Source organism: Physeter macrocephalus, chromosome 18, assembly GCF_002837175.3.
Source record: "Physeter macrocephalus isolate SW-GA chromosome 18, ASM283717v5, whole genome shotgun sequence".
NCBI lineage: Eukaryota > Metazoa > Chordata > Mammalia > Artiodactyla > Physeteridae > Physeter > Physeter macrocephalus.
The window spans coordinates 76,476,872-76,491,292 of NC_041231.1; the positions used below are offsets into that span (position 1 = coordinate 76,476,872).

General features: G+C 35.8%; 1 protein-coding gene across 9 annotated transcripts in view; it reads left to right on the top strand.

Moving 5' to 3' along the window:
* The window catches only part of UBR2 (ubiquitin protein ligase E3 component n-recognin 2), a 113,538-nt gene that overhangs the window by 51,760 nt on the left and 47,357 nt on the right, over window positions 1–14,421 (top strand). For 8 of the 9 annotated variants that reach the window (XM_055079777.1, XM_007120313.4, XM_007120312.4 and 5 more), the window contains 9 exons: window positions 3,120–3,283; window positions 3,373–3,472; window positions 6,027–6,155; window positions 8,894–9,077; window positions 10,191–10,252; window positions 11,125–11,235; window positions 11,942–12,007; window positions 13,328–13,450; window positions 13,600–13,663. In XM_055079777.1, the coding sequence (XP_054935752.1) occupies window positions 3,120–3,283; window positions 3,373–3,472; window positions 6,027–6,155; window positions 8,894–9,077; window positions 10,191–10,252; window positions 11,125–11,235; window positions 11,942–12,007; window positions 13,328–13,450; window positions 13,600–13,663 (1,003 nt within the window). Of the gene's footprint in view, window positions 1–3,119; window positions 3,284–3,372; window positions 3,473–6,026; window positions 6,156–8,893; window positions 9,078–10,190; window positions 10,253–11,124; window positions 11,236–11,941; window positions 12,008–13,327; window positions 13,451–13,599; window positions 13,664–14,421 lie in introns of those variants that run through there. The other variant, XM_007120318.4, reaches the window with a different exon arrangement.

The window sequence follows — 14,421 nt, forward strand, 5'->3', positions numbered from 1 at the left end:
ACTGATATCTTTGCAATATTGAGTATCCCCATCTAGGAACATAACTTGTCCTAAAAGTGTTTATGTTTTATATTTTTGACACTGTTGTAAATTATTCACATTTTTAATCTCACTATGGCTAATATGTAAGAAAACTACTGATTTTTATATATCCATCTTGTATCAGTCTGGTTTTCTTATTAACATTTTCTCTAACATTTTGTGTTGATTCCTTGGAATTTCTAGTAATCTACAAATAATAATTTTTGGTTTTTTCTGATATTTCAACTTTTATGTTTCTTGTCTGACTCCTTTAGTTAGAAGCACTAGAAAAATAACATATGTATTCATTTATTCAGAGCATATTTATTTAGCACCTTTATTAACTAGGCACACTGTTTGGGGCTCTGGAGATAAATATAGCAGTAAACAAAAAAGACAAAAGACCCTGTTCCCATGGGATTTATACTGCAATTGGGGAGAGACAGATGTATATAATATTTACATATTTATATATTTATTATAAATCAAATGTTGAGAAGTGCTGTAAAGTAGGAAAGCGGGTTAAGGGGTTAGAGAGTGACAGTGGAAGGGTCATATTTTATACAAGGTTATCAAAAAAGGCCTCGCTCTCAGAGAGGTGGTGTTTGAACAGAGACGTGAGGGAGTGAGTGATGTGACTAACTGGTGAAAAAGCCTCCTAGGCAGAGGGAACAGCAAGTGCAAAGTTCTGAGATGAATGTGCACTTGGCATTTTGGAAGAAAGAACCCAGAACAGACCAGTGTTGCTAGAGTGAGTGAGGAAGAGAATGATCCATGAGGTCATTGAGTCTGGGGATAAGGGGAACATGGGAATGGATTAGTGCCAGACCTTGAAGGCCATTGTAATACAAATACTTACATTTTTTGTGTAAAGAAAGTAGAAAAAGGGAAATAGTAAAGAACAGAAATTAATAAAACAAAGTAAATGTACAAAAAAGATTTTTCTTTGAAAAAAAAGGGATGGGGGTAGATCTCTAGAAAGTCTAATAAGAAAAACAAAAATTTTTATTTAAAAAGGACTACAAAAAACTACAAATCTTACAGATTTTAAATAGAAAATAGGCAATATTAGGATCAAATTAATCAATATAATTGGAAATTTGAATGAAATTAACAAATCCCTAAGAGAAACAAGAAATAGAAAATTTTAATTAATATAAAAATCTTCTCACAAAGAAGTCCCCAGGCCTAAAGGCTATACCGGGGAATTCTTCCAAATATTTAAGAAAAAAATAATACCTGTCTTATATAACTTTTTCTAGAAAACAGAGAAAGAGAATATACTTGCCAATTTAATTAAGTCCTCTGTAATCTTAATACCAGAACCCAACAATTACAAGAAAAGAAAATTACCATTTAATCTCTCTCACAAACGAGGTTGCACAGATTGAATCAAGCAATATAGAAAAAGGATAATACATCACAACCAAGTTTGGTTTTATTTCCTTAGTGCAAGAGTAGTATACCATTTGAAAAAAAAAAAAACTGGCGTAATTCAACTTATTAATAGACAAAAAGGAGAGAAAAGATCATATTAGATGCTTTTCCTGAATTCATGATTTAAAACAAATGAAAAATACCTCATAGCAAATGAAATAGGAATGAAAGAATTTATTTTATCTGATAAAATACCTGAAAACAAAGCAAAAAGTAAAAACCCAAAGCAAACATTATGCTTGATGGCGAAATAGTAAAAGTTTTTCCCTGAGACCAGAGTTTTTTCTTAAGTCAGTGAAATCACATATACTCATTTAATTGTCTCAAAATTGACTAATATAGCAAACTAGAAGGAAAATCCTTTTACTTAACTTGTCAACACCTTCCCTCCTTCGAACTTGAACTTAGTCTTCACTGTCTAGGAAAATTAACAGAAATGAATCCTATTGACTTTTGAGCTTTTTGGGGCCTAAATCCTGGCAATGGGATGATTTAAGAGTTTTTCAAAGGTATGTTTAACTATATCGATTTTCTCCTTATCTGATGACTTTACAACTTAACCTCTACATTAGAATACTTAGACATCTAACTTCTGCATTGTTTTGTCTTCTTTGAGGGGCTTGGTGATATCAGTCAAAATTTATAATGTATATACACCTTAACACAGTAATTTCACTTCTAGGAAATTATCCTATAAATATCCTTGCAACTGTACATAGTAGATATTTGTTGCGGTATCTTTTGTAATAAATAGTATAAGACTGGGAAAAACCCCAATATCTCACCAGTAAGGGCCTGGCTAATAAAGTATGATAGAAAAGAGTACTGGGGATAATTAAAAAGAATGAGGGAATTTATATGAACTGTTATGGGACAATCTTCAAAATAGATCAAGTGAAAAAACCAAGTTCAGAACAGTGTTTATAATATGCTATCCTTTGGGCAAGGGGGGAGATCATTATACATACCCATACCTATATCTACTTAATAACAGTTATCCATGTACAATAAATGTAGATATGTGTGTATATATGCATACACATATATATTATATACACACCGTCTCTGGAAGTATATGCAAGAAAACTGCTAACAGAGATTGCCTTTGCAAGGGGGACTTTGGGAGCTAGGAGACTTAACTTTTTACCTGTTTTTTGCATCATTTAAGTGTATTTGCTTATTCAAAAATACATTAATATGTATAGCTGTATATAGAAAGAAAAACAAAAAAATAAATCTCAACTAAGATTACGAGGAAATATGGTTTCATACTGAGTTCTACAGAATCTGTGATATAAACCTGTGGATCCTAGAATAATTATACCATACCATTATAGGTGTCTAAATGTCTCAGTTAAGGAAAATTTGCAGCCTGGTTCAGATCCCCCACCCTGAATTGTCTTTGAATAATGAGCCTTGGATCTGTCTCCTTACATTCTGGCATCTTTCTCCGTGATATAATTGTTGCTTCATACACGTGGCAATTGGAGTAAGTAATTGTTATTTAGAAATACACAAAAATGCATTTATGATATTACATAGTTGTGTTGAAAAAGGTCTAAACTGAAAGAGCTAACCAACGTTGGTGACTTTTTTTTTTTTTTTTAGCTTTATGGTAAATAGTTTTTTATTACCGTGTACTGTGATATACTTTGTCCTAGGCTCGGATGCTCATCACAGAAGAAAACCTAATGACCATTATCATTAAGACTTTTATGGATCATTTGAGACATCGAGATGCCCAGGGCAGGTTTCAGTTTGAACGATATACTGCTTTACAAGCCTTCAAGTTTAGGAGAGTTCAGAGCCTTATTTTAGATCTTAAGTAAGTTTTCGCTTAATTATTGAACCAGTTGCAACTTGTAAAAGGTCATTGTTTGTCCATATATTCATTGCTGTTTTTGTCTTGTTCAGGTATGTGCTAATTAGCAAACCAACTGAATGGTCAGATGATCTGAGGCAGAAGTTCCTAGAAGGATTTGATGCCTTTTTGGAATTACTCAAATGTATGCAGGTATGTATAAGCTGACACATTTCAAAAGTGAAACATTTACTTTCCCCCTTTTTTGGTTCTCTGAACTAAATACCTTTCTGTCTATGCATTTGTTTCATACTGAGCACATTTTTAAAAGAATAATTTGGATAGCTACAATTTGGATCAAGAAGCTCCTCTTAATTGGAAACTCTTAGAAAGGTGTAGAATGCATGAGATCCCAGCAGAGGTTCTGACATCTGCTGTACTTTGTTTATTCTTTTGGTTACCGTTAATGTTCTTTCCTTGGGGGTTGCAGATTGTTTTGTTTTGTTTTGAATATGCTTACATGGAAGTATTGTCAAATTAGTTATTTAGGGGCTTCCACGGTGGCGCAGTGGTTGAGAATCTGCCTGCTAATGGAGGGGACACGGGTTCGAGCCCTGGTCTGGGAGGATCCCACATGCCGCGGAGCAACTAGGCCCGTGAGCCACAGCTACTGAGCCTGCGCGTCTGGAGCCTGTGCTCCGCAGCAAGAGAGGCTGCGATAGTAAGAGGCCCGTGCACCGCGATGAAGAGTGGCCCCCTCTTGCCACAACTAGAGAAAGCCCTCGCACAGAAACGAAGACCCAACACAGCAAAAATAAATTAATTAATAAACTCCTACCCCCAACATCTTCTTTAAAAAAAAAAATTAGTCATTTAGGAAACTATAATGTTTGTCTCCTTAATGTTTCCATATTTTTCTTTCATTGATACCATATTTATATGATATAGTATAGAACTCCCCCCCCATTTAATTTTCTTTTTGGAAACACTTCTGTGTACAAAATAGAATCTAGAAGCAGAAACTGGTATAGTTAACCAGTTTTTTGTTGTTTTGGTTTTGTTTGTTTGTTTGGGGCCATGCCTCGAGGCTTGTGGGATTTTAGTTCCCCAACCAGGAATTAAATCTGGCAGTGAGACCACAGGGTCCTAACCACTGGACTGCCAGGGAATTCCCCTAACTGTAAAAAGATAGATGATGTTTCAGAAAATCTGAGGAATATCATTATGATTCCTTTAGTAGCTTTCTGGCTTTCTTAAGAAAGGGATAAGCAAAGTTAACCTATCATTTTTAGGATATATTCTACTTCCCATGTTGGTGGTGGTTTCTGGGTGTTTTATTATAGTACTTCTATTTTTTTCCTTGTACCTATAGAAACAGTATCTACCTTGGTCATTTTGAATACTTGAAGTGTCCTGTATTTTCTATTATTTTTAATCAGTTCCAATGCACCAGGGTAGTTAGGCTAGTTTCTAAAAAAGTTATATTCTTTTGTATTAAAAGCTGTTTATCTTTTTCTTGTTTTGCTTTCTTTCAGTCTCTGTGAAAACTTTATTTATTTATTTATTGCTGCATTGGGTCTTTTTTTTTTAACATCTTTATTGGAGTATAATTGGTTTACAATGGTGTGTTAGTTTCTGCTTTACAACAAAGTGAATCAGTTATACATATACATATGTTTATTCTTTTTCAACCTCTTGCATCTCCCTCCCTCCTACCCTCCCTACCCCACCCCTCTAGGTGGTCACAAACCACCTAGCTGATCTCCCTGTGCCACGCGGCTGCTTCCCACTCGCATTGGGTCTTCGTTGCTGTGCGCGGGCTTTCTCTAGTTGCGGCAAGCGGGGGCTACCCTTCGTTCCAGTGCGCGGGCTTCTCATTGTGGTGGCTTCTCTTGTTGCAGAGCACGGACTCTAGTCACACAGGCTTCAGTAGTTGTGGCTCGTGGGCTCTAGAGCTTGGGCTCTAGAAAGCAGCCTCAGTAGTTGTGGCGCACGGGCTTTGTTGCTCCATGGCACGTGGGATCTTTCCAGATCGGGGCTCGAACCCGTGTTCCCTGCCTTGGCAGGTGGATTCTTAACCACTGCGCCACCAGGGAAGCCTGTAACTTTTAGTTACAGATTACAAATAAATATAAAAATTTTATTTTAGTATATTATAAAACATATTTATAAATTCAATAGCATTTTAAAGTCTGTCAAGTTTCTTCTGACAGTTTTTTCTATGGATGAGAACTAAAAAGGGATTTGAAGGATTGTTGCAGTGAAGTATATACATTTTATTGTCTAAAACATATAGAAGATTGCCTCTAAAATAAGTTGTTCTATATTTTACTGGGATTTTTTATTTACAAAATTTTAGAGAGGGCTTCCCTGGTGGCGCAGTGGTTAAGAATCCACCTGCCAAGGCAGGGAACACGGGTTCGAGCCCTGATCTGGAAAGATCCCACGTGCCGCGGAGCGGCTTGGCCCGTGAGCCATGGCTGCTGAGTCTGAGCATCTGGAGCCTGTGCTCCGCAACTGGAGAGGCCACAACAGTGAGAGGCCCGTGTACCGCAAAAAAAAAAAAAAAAAAAAAAAAATAGTTTTAGAGAATGTTATATAAACGTGTTATTTAAGAAGTTGGACTTCTCATACCACTAGAAACTTCCTGTTAGAACTTTTACTTTATATGTTTTTGTAATATTTCTTCTGCATTATTTCTTAGGTTTCGATGTAAAAGAACAGAAGTAATTTTAGTTTATTTAAAAATCTTTTCATTTCTTTTAAGGGAATGGATCCAGTTACACGTCAAGTAGGACAGCATATTGAAATGGAACCAGAGTGGGAAGCAGCCTTCACACTACAAATGAAATTAACACATGTCATTTCAATGATGCAGGACTGGTGTGCTTTAGATGTGAGTCTCTTCTGGGGTCAGGGATAGGAGATAAATGGAGGAGAGACAGAGATAAGCAATTTCCTAAGTAAAATCTGAGGCAGTTTGGAGAGGATAGTGGTGATATGTTCATAAAACAGCATATTTTCTGCTTTCACCTGTATATTCAGTAAAAGTTCAAATTCTGAAAGCTTAGAAAACTCTTGGAAGATAAAGGAGGATATAATCCACACTCTTTTCTTTTATGTTACTATCTTTTTTATATATATATAATCCCATCAAGATTTTGAGCATATAAAAAGAAGTTTATAAATTTATCCAAAAATGAAATTTTACTATTGGTACATTTGTCCTATGTCTTAAAATTATTTTGGCCTTCCTTTGGCTATAAAATCTAGATGAGAGTTTGTGTAAGTTGGGAGGTCAGAGAAGGCTTCTGTGAGATCTGAACTATGTGTCAGAGTTAACTGATCAAAGAGTAAAGAATATTCCTGACTGAGGGACAGCTGCATCATGCTCTCTCATGAGAACAAGTACGGTTGTTCCAGGAGCTGTGAGAAGGCTCTGGTCGGAACAGAGGTTGAAAATAGAGAAGTAAACAGGTGCCTGGCTTTGCAGGGCCTTGGAAGCCATGGAAAGAAGTTTGAATTTTATTCTAATTAAAGTGGGATGCCATTCGAGACTACCAAGCAGAGAAGTGACATGATCCAATTTACATGTTTTTAAAAGTTACTCTGTGTGGAGAATGGATGGAGGAGGGTAAGAGTAGAAGCAGGGAGTTCAGTGGAGACATGTTGGCTTTCCTTTGAGTTACTGGAAATAATCAGTGGTCAGGTTTGAGAGAAATTTAGATGAAATTGCCAGCTTGGTAATAGACTGGACAACCAGGAACGAGGAAAACAGAGAGCCCAGAAATAAACCCACACATTATGGTCAATTAATCCACGACAAAGGAGACAAGAATATGCAATGGAAAAAAGATGGTCTCTTCAGTAAGTGGTGCTGGGAAAACTGGACAGCTACATGTAAAAGGATGAAATTAGAACATTTCCTCACACCGTATACAAAAATGAACTCAAATTAGATTAAAGACCTAAATGTAAGACTGAAAACCATAAAGCTTCTAGAAGAAAATATAGGCAGAACACTCTTTGACATAAATCATAGCAACATTTTTTTTTGGATCTGTCCCTTAAGACAAAGGAAACAAAAGCAAAAAAGAAACAAATGGGACCTAATTAAACTTAAAAGCTTTTGCACAACAAAGGAAACCATCCACAAAACAAAGAGACAGCCTACTGAGTGGGAGAATTTATTTGCAAATGATTTGCCCAATAAGGGGTTATTATCCAAAATATATAAATAGCTCAATATCAAAAAAGCAAACAGCCCAATTTAAAAATGGGCAGAAGACCTGAATTCAGAAGACCTGAATTTTTCCAAAGAAGACATACAGATGATCAATAGGCACATGAAAATATGCTCAACACTGCTAATCATTGGAGAAATGCAAGTCAGAACCACAGTGAGATATCACTTCACACCTGTCAGAATGGCTGTCATCAAAAAGACCACAAATAACAAATGTTGGCGAGGATATGGAGAAAAGGAACCCTTGTACACTGTTAGTATGGATATAAACTGGTGCACTGTGGAAAACAGTATGGAGTTTCTTCAAAAAACTAAAAATAAAACCACCATATAATCCAGTAATTCCACTTCTGGGTATTTATCTGAAGAAAACAGAAACACTAATTCAAAAAGATACATGTACCCCAGTGTTCATAGCAGCATTATTTTCTTTCTGACTCACTTCACTCTGTATGATAGTCTCTAGGTCCATCCATGTCTCTACAAATAACCCAATTTCCTTTTTATGGCTGAGTAATATTCCATTGTATATATGTACCACATCTTCTTTATCCATTCCTCTGTGTGAAGTAAGTCAGAAAGAGAAAAACAAATTTCGTATATTAAAGCATTATTTACAATTGCTGAGATATGGAAGCAGCCTAAGTGTCCATCAGTAGATGAGTGGATGAAGAAGATGTGGGAGTGTGTGCATGTGCAGGTGTGTGTGTGATGGAATATTACTCAGCCATAAAAAGGAATGAAATTTTGCCATTCGCAACAACATGGATGGACCCTGGAGGGTATTATGCTTAGTGAAATAAGTCAAACAGAGAAAGACAAATCCTGTATGTTATCACTCATATGTGGAATCTAAAAAAAAAAACAACTATTGAATATAACAAAACAGAAACAGAATCACAGGTATAGAGAACAAACTAGTGGTTACCAGCCGGGAGAAGGAAGGTGGGGAGAGGCAAGATAGGGGGGATTAAGAGGTACAAACCACTGTGTATAAAATAAATAAGCTACAAGGATTATGCTGTAGCACAAGGTATATAGCTGATATTTTAAAATAGCTGTAAATGGAATATAATCTATAAAAATTTTGAATCACTATCTGTACACCTCTAACTAATGTAATATTGTAAAACAGCTATCCCTCAATTTAAAAAAAAATAGCGAATGAGGGAAAGGAGGATTTTGGAATGACTTCTAGATTTCTACAGCTCTATAAAGATGTCATTTACTGAGACAGGGCCCTGGAAGAGGGAGCAAGTTGGGAAGAAAAGATTGAGTTTAATTTTGCCCATATTGATATTTGAAGTACTTATACATCATTGAATTTGAGGTGCTTGGTTAATGTTGTAGAAACCTTTGAGTAACTTACAGAAAACCGTCTTTTTTAGGAAAAAGTATTAATTGAAGCTTACAAGAAATGCCTTGCTGTATTGACGCAATGTCATGGTGGTTTTACTGATGGTGAACAGCCAGTCACATTAAGCATTTGTGGACATTCAGTGGAAACTATCAGATACTGTGTTTCCAAAGAAAAAGTTAGCATTCACCTTCCAGTTTCTCGCTTACTTGCAGGTAAAGCATTTCTCCCTAAAAGAGAACCCTGAAATTGTCTTTTAAATTGTTGTTTGTGGTTAATGTTTATTGAATACCTACAATGCATTTTTCTGAGAGTTTCACATGCATTAACTTATTTAATCATCACAGCCTATGAGGTGGGAATTGTTGTTAGGCTTATCACAAATGGGAAGACTGAGACATGGAGGTGGTTCACTTAGCGTCACACCGCAACAAGTCAGAGTAGGGATTTTGAGGTAGTTTGGCACCAGAAACCATGTTGGTAATGACCATACCATAGTGCTTCTTCAGACTTCTTAACTACATATACCACATGTTTTGTTTATCTCAACCCAGCTTCAGAGTCTGTGTTGTTAGGATTCAAATTGGTCTATCACTTAAGTGATTGCTAATAAATTGAAACCACCCTATACTTCTCTCTCTCTAAACTGTTTCTTATTTATTGATAACCTTTTTAATCAGCAGGTTGGAGTGAGTCCCAAATTGGGGTGATAAGATTGTAAAAAGCATTCTCTGTTTAGACAACAACATAAACAGGACAATTAATTCTTAGTTAACAGAATTAACTAAGGTTGAGCTATAAAAGACCCCTTTGCAGTTAGGGACTAAAGAGGCTTTGATCCTAAATTGGAAGTTCTGGGGAACTGAATTCTGAGGTCAGGATCAGTGCAGACCATGAATTCCATGGCCAGTTCTCTGTTCAGTTGTCAGGAGAGTCTCTCACTACTATACTTTAAATGGAACAAACTCCATGATCCAGTGGAATATGACTCTTAAAATTGGTATACAAATTGCTTTGACAGTTGTATAGCTGCTTCTGCTATGTTTGTATGTCTAACATTTACTTCTGTAAAATGTCATCAGTGTATGTTGGTACATGTAATTAAGACTCCAGTTCAAGTGTGCCTTTAATTCTGAGGTTCATGAGAATAACAATTGAAAAGCTTCATTTATGGATGCAATTCATTTTATATCTTAATGTGTAACATGATAGTTTTCAAAGAGAAACAGAGAAGAAGTTAGCTATAAAGTTGAGTGAATATTAAGGGGTTTTTTTTATCTGAATGATTTTCACTTATAGAAATACTTTTTTATTTGTTCTCCATGCAGGTTTGCATGTATTGGTAAGCAAAAGTGAAGTGGCATATAAATTTCCAGAGCTCCTACCTCTAGTAAGTAGTGCTGACATTTAAAAGTAGATATCTATTACAAACCTCCGGTTAGATAATAAGTCATGGGAATATAATATCCAGCATAAGGAATATGGTCAATAATATCATAATAACTTTGTATGGAGACAGATGGTTACTAGACTTATCACGGTGATCATTTCATAATGTATGCAAATATCAAATTATTATGTAGTACACCTGAAACTAACATAATACTATACATCAACTATATTTCAGTAATCAACAAACAAATGAATAAAAGTAAATATTTACTATGTTCCAGGTACTTGAAATCACTTTGAAACAAACTACTAGGGTTCTCCAGAGAAACAGAGCCAATAAAGAGTGAGTGAATGAGTGAGTGAGTGAGTGTGTGTGTGTTTGTGTGTGTGTAGAAGGAGACAGAGATTGATTTATTGTAGGGAATTGATGCACATAGTCATGGGGCTTGGCAAGTTGAAATAAGCCCGGCAACCTAGCAGGCTAAGAGTTTAAGAGTTGATGTCACAGTCTGAAGTCCAAAGGCAATGTAGAAGCAGAATTTCTTCATCCTTGGGGAAGCCTCAGTCTTTTCTCTTAAGGCCTTCAACTAATTGGATGAGGCTTACCCATATCATGGAGAGTAATCTGCTTTACTCAAAGTCTACTGATTTAAATACTAATTATATCTACAAAATGCCTTCACGGCAACATCTACATTGGTGTTAATCAAAAATTGGGTACCATGGCCCAGCCAAGTTGACACATAAAACTAACTATCACACAAACATACCTTAAAATAATTTTGTCTTGTGTTTTATATAAAGCTTCCACCCCTATAAACCAATCTTCTTTATAGAGTTGAGATTTTTGTGGTTTTTTTGTATACACAGAGTGAACTTAGCCCACCCATGTTGATAGAACACCCTCTTAGATGCCTTGTTTTATGTGCCCAAGTACATGCAGGAATGTGGAGAAGAAATGGTTTCTCTCTTGTAAATCAAGTAAGTGTTTTTTAATTCTACGAAGTTTTCAGTCCATTCTTTACCTTCTATGAAGGTTATAATTTTCAGTGTACTTAGTCACTGAAAGTCACCTATATTAAAACTATTTGTGACCCCTGGAAACAACCTTAAAAGAATTTTTTTAAAAAAACTGTTTGACAAAAGAAATGTAACCTTAAACCAAAAAGTTTTTTAGAGCTTTTTTTCATATTTTGTTAAGAAACAATATCAAAAGTAGAGATGAGCTTTATTTTCACTTGCAGTCATTTTTAGAACAAAGTTGGATATCTTTAAAACATAAAAAATCTGGATTTCACTTACTTAAATTAAATTGGGTTAGAAGATAAAAGTTCTGTTAGTATAGCTCTGAAATTGAGCTTTTAATTTTTAAACCTCACCAAGGCTTGGTATAGGATTTTTCTGTTTTCGATAGCTATAATAAATCTCACTGAAAGAACTTTATTAGGAGACCCAGAAAATTGGCTGCAAAATGTGAACCATAGAGTGACTACAATAATCTGGAAATTTCTAATTAATTAATCTCTACTAAGATAGCATTAACTGCTGGGGAAACCACATTACGTGTGCACATTTGCATGTTCATGCTCACATGCACAAGAGCCATGTGCTCTTTTGGTTAGTGGGGAGAGGAGGGAACTGCACAAATAAAAACCTGTTTACCCAATATAATTACTTTTTTTTTTAGATTTATTACTACCACAATGTGAAATGCAGGCGTGAAATGTTTGACAAGGATATAGCAATGCTTCAGGTAAAAAGCATTAAATTTAAAAGTTGTGGGGAGTTTTTCTTCTTGTTATTTCCACAGGACCCAATCATTTATGATCACTCTCAAATCTGTAACTGCAGCCTAGCCCTTATCTACTAAACTAAGCTCCAAACTCATATGGCTAACAGCTGATAGAACATTTCCATCTAGTTTCCTGGACACATCTCACAGTTAACATATTCAAAATAACTCCTCTTGTGTCCTCCATACCTTCTTCCTATCTTTGAGTTTCCCTACCTTAGTGAATTATTCAACAATCTGTAGTTATTAGAGTCAGAAACCTGAAAACCACCCTTTCTTCACTGTTGTCTGATTAAAGACCCAAATCCCTCAAACTGATTTTCAAGGCCTGCAGTACTTAGCTATGTTTAAAATTCCCTGAATTTGTCATACTCTCCCTTAAGTCTTAAAATCTGCACACTTATTTCTTTTGCTCCCTAGATTGCCCACCCCACCCACTTCCTTTTCTGTTTACCACGTATAATGTTTTCCTGCGTGTCTTCGTGTTTAGAGTCACTTTCTCCAGGAAGCCTTCCCTGACACACTAAAATGTGGCTTTGTGTCCCTTTTGGGAGGGCCCATAGCATGATGCTTATCCCCACCATAGCATTCATAAGTCTGGATTGTGGTTGCCTATTTACTTTTCATCCCCTACAATAAACTGTGGCAATTCTATCTTGTTCCTTTTTATGTCCATTTTACATAGCACAGTGCTTGTCACAAAGTAGTGTTTCCATATTATTGCTGAATGGATTTAGAAATTATAGAAAAAGTTACAAAATGTAAATTTCAAAAAAAAATTATTGGTTCAAAATAAATTAAAATTCAAGTTGATTGAGAAGCTATACAGGAATTATAGGAGAATTAAAACTAATATTTAAATGCTGTCATTTCACTTAGTATAGCATTTATCACTAAAAATTAGTTTGAGTTCTTGATAAGAGTTTAATATGATACATATTTTTTTTAAATGCTAGAAGTTTTATTACCATACCACATTTCTGTCCATACACCTGGCAGTGGTAAGATAGCCCTGACACAAATCTTTGAACTGAATTTATAGGGAATATGATATGTGGGTTTAGGGAGTGTTTTGTTTTGATTTGTTTTACCAGCATAGATCCCTGTCCACACTTGTAGCTACCACAAGTAGAGATTGGGGCTAAATGGGTTTTCATCTTTTATTGGAATTGATGAACGAGTAAGCTGCTTTCTCTTGTGCAAGCCAAATATCTCTCACTAGTTGTTTAGTAGCCCTTTTGACCTTCCTCTTTTCCTTTATCTCAAACATTTTTTAAAAAGACAGGTGTCTCCATGATGGATCCAAATCATTTCCTGATGATAATGCTTAGCCGCTTTGAACTTCATCAGATTTTCAGTACTCCAGACTATGGAAAAAAAATTAGTTCTGAGACTACTCATAAGGTAAGAGCATGCTTTATGAGACCACAACACACTGTTAGAGAAGCATCTTTCATTCTTCATTCTTTTTGGTTATTTTGATCATCTGAGGTAATACAGTATTCTTATTCTTATCTATGAACTTTCTCTCCCACTACCCCCGATTGTTACAGGATTTAGTTCAGCAGAACAACACTCTAATAGAAGAAATGCTATACCTCATTATAATGCTTGTTGGTAAGTTTGGATCTTTTGGAACATTTATGTATTATATTGACTTTTGTGGTAGCAAATAGTTTAGAATCTGAACTGTTTCCTCTATTTGAGCAGTTACTCAGTTTTAGGGGAAGGAGATGAGAGTGTCTATTTTTATCTCCCCTCTGGTTACTGTAATGATGAGAGAAACAGCACTGTGGTCCTTTGGAAGGAGAGAGGACAACTGCTAAAGCAGGATAAACTGGAAGACTGTGTTGGGAATAAAACAGGGCACAGGAGAATTTAGCAAATAAGAATAGGATATTTAGGAGCTATTTACAGTTACTTTATATCTTAGCTATGTTTTTCTCCATGGTTTTGTGGTACAAAAGTGTCCTCTTGAATTCAGATATGAAAATTCCAAGTTAATGGAGACCTATGGCTAATAGACACAGATTTTTTTTTCTTATTACCTAAATTTTCAGTCCTGCTGCTTCCATCTTTCCTATTCTTTTATCCTTTACTTTCTCCCACCTCCTGTACTATTTCAGTCTCTCTACAGTCCATAGAGCAGAGAATCCTGGCTACTGTGAGGAGGTAATACCAATGAAGAAGGTCTCAGAAGGTGATATCTTATTTGCCACTAGATAAAAGGACAAAGGAAGGCTCTCCCTCCTACCTAGGCTGCTAGTACAGCTACTGCTGTACCAGTTCTCGACTACTTCTAATCCTTTCCCACCTTCTGATCCCATTCTTTCAAAACAGCAACCAGAGTTCTCTCTCCATTGCTGAAGACTACA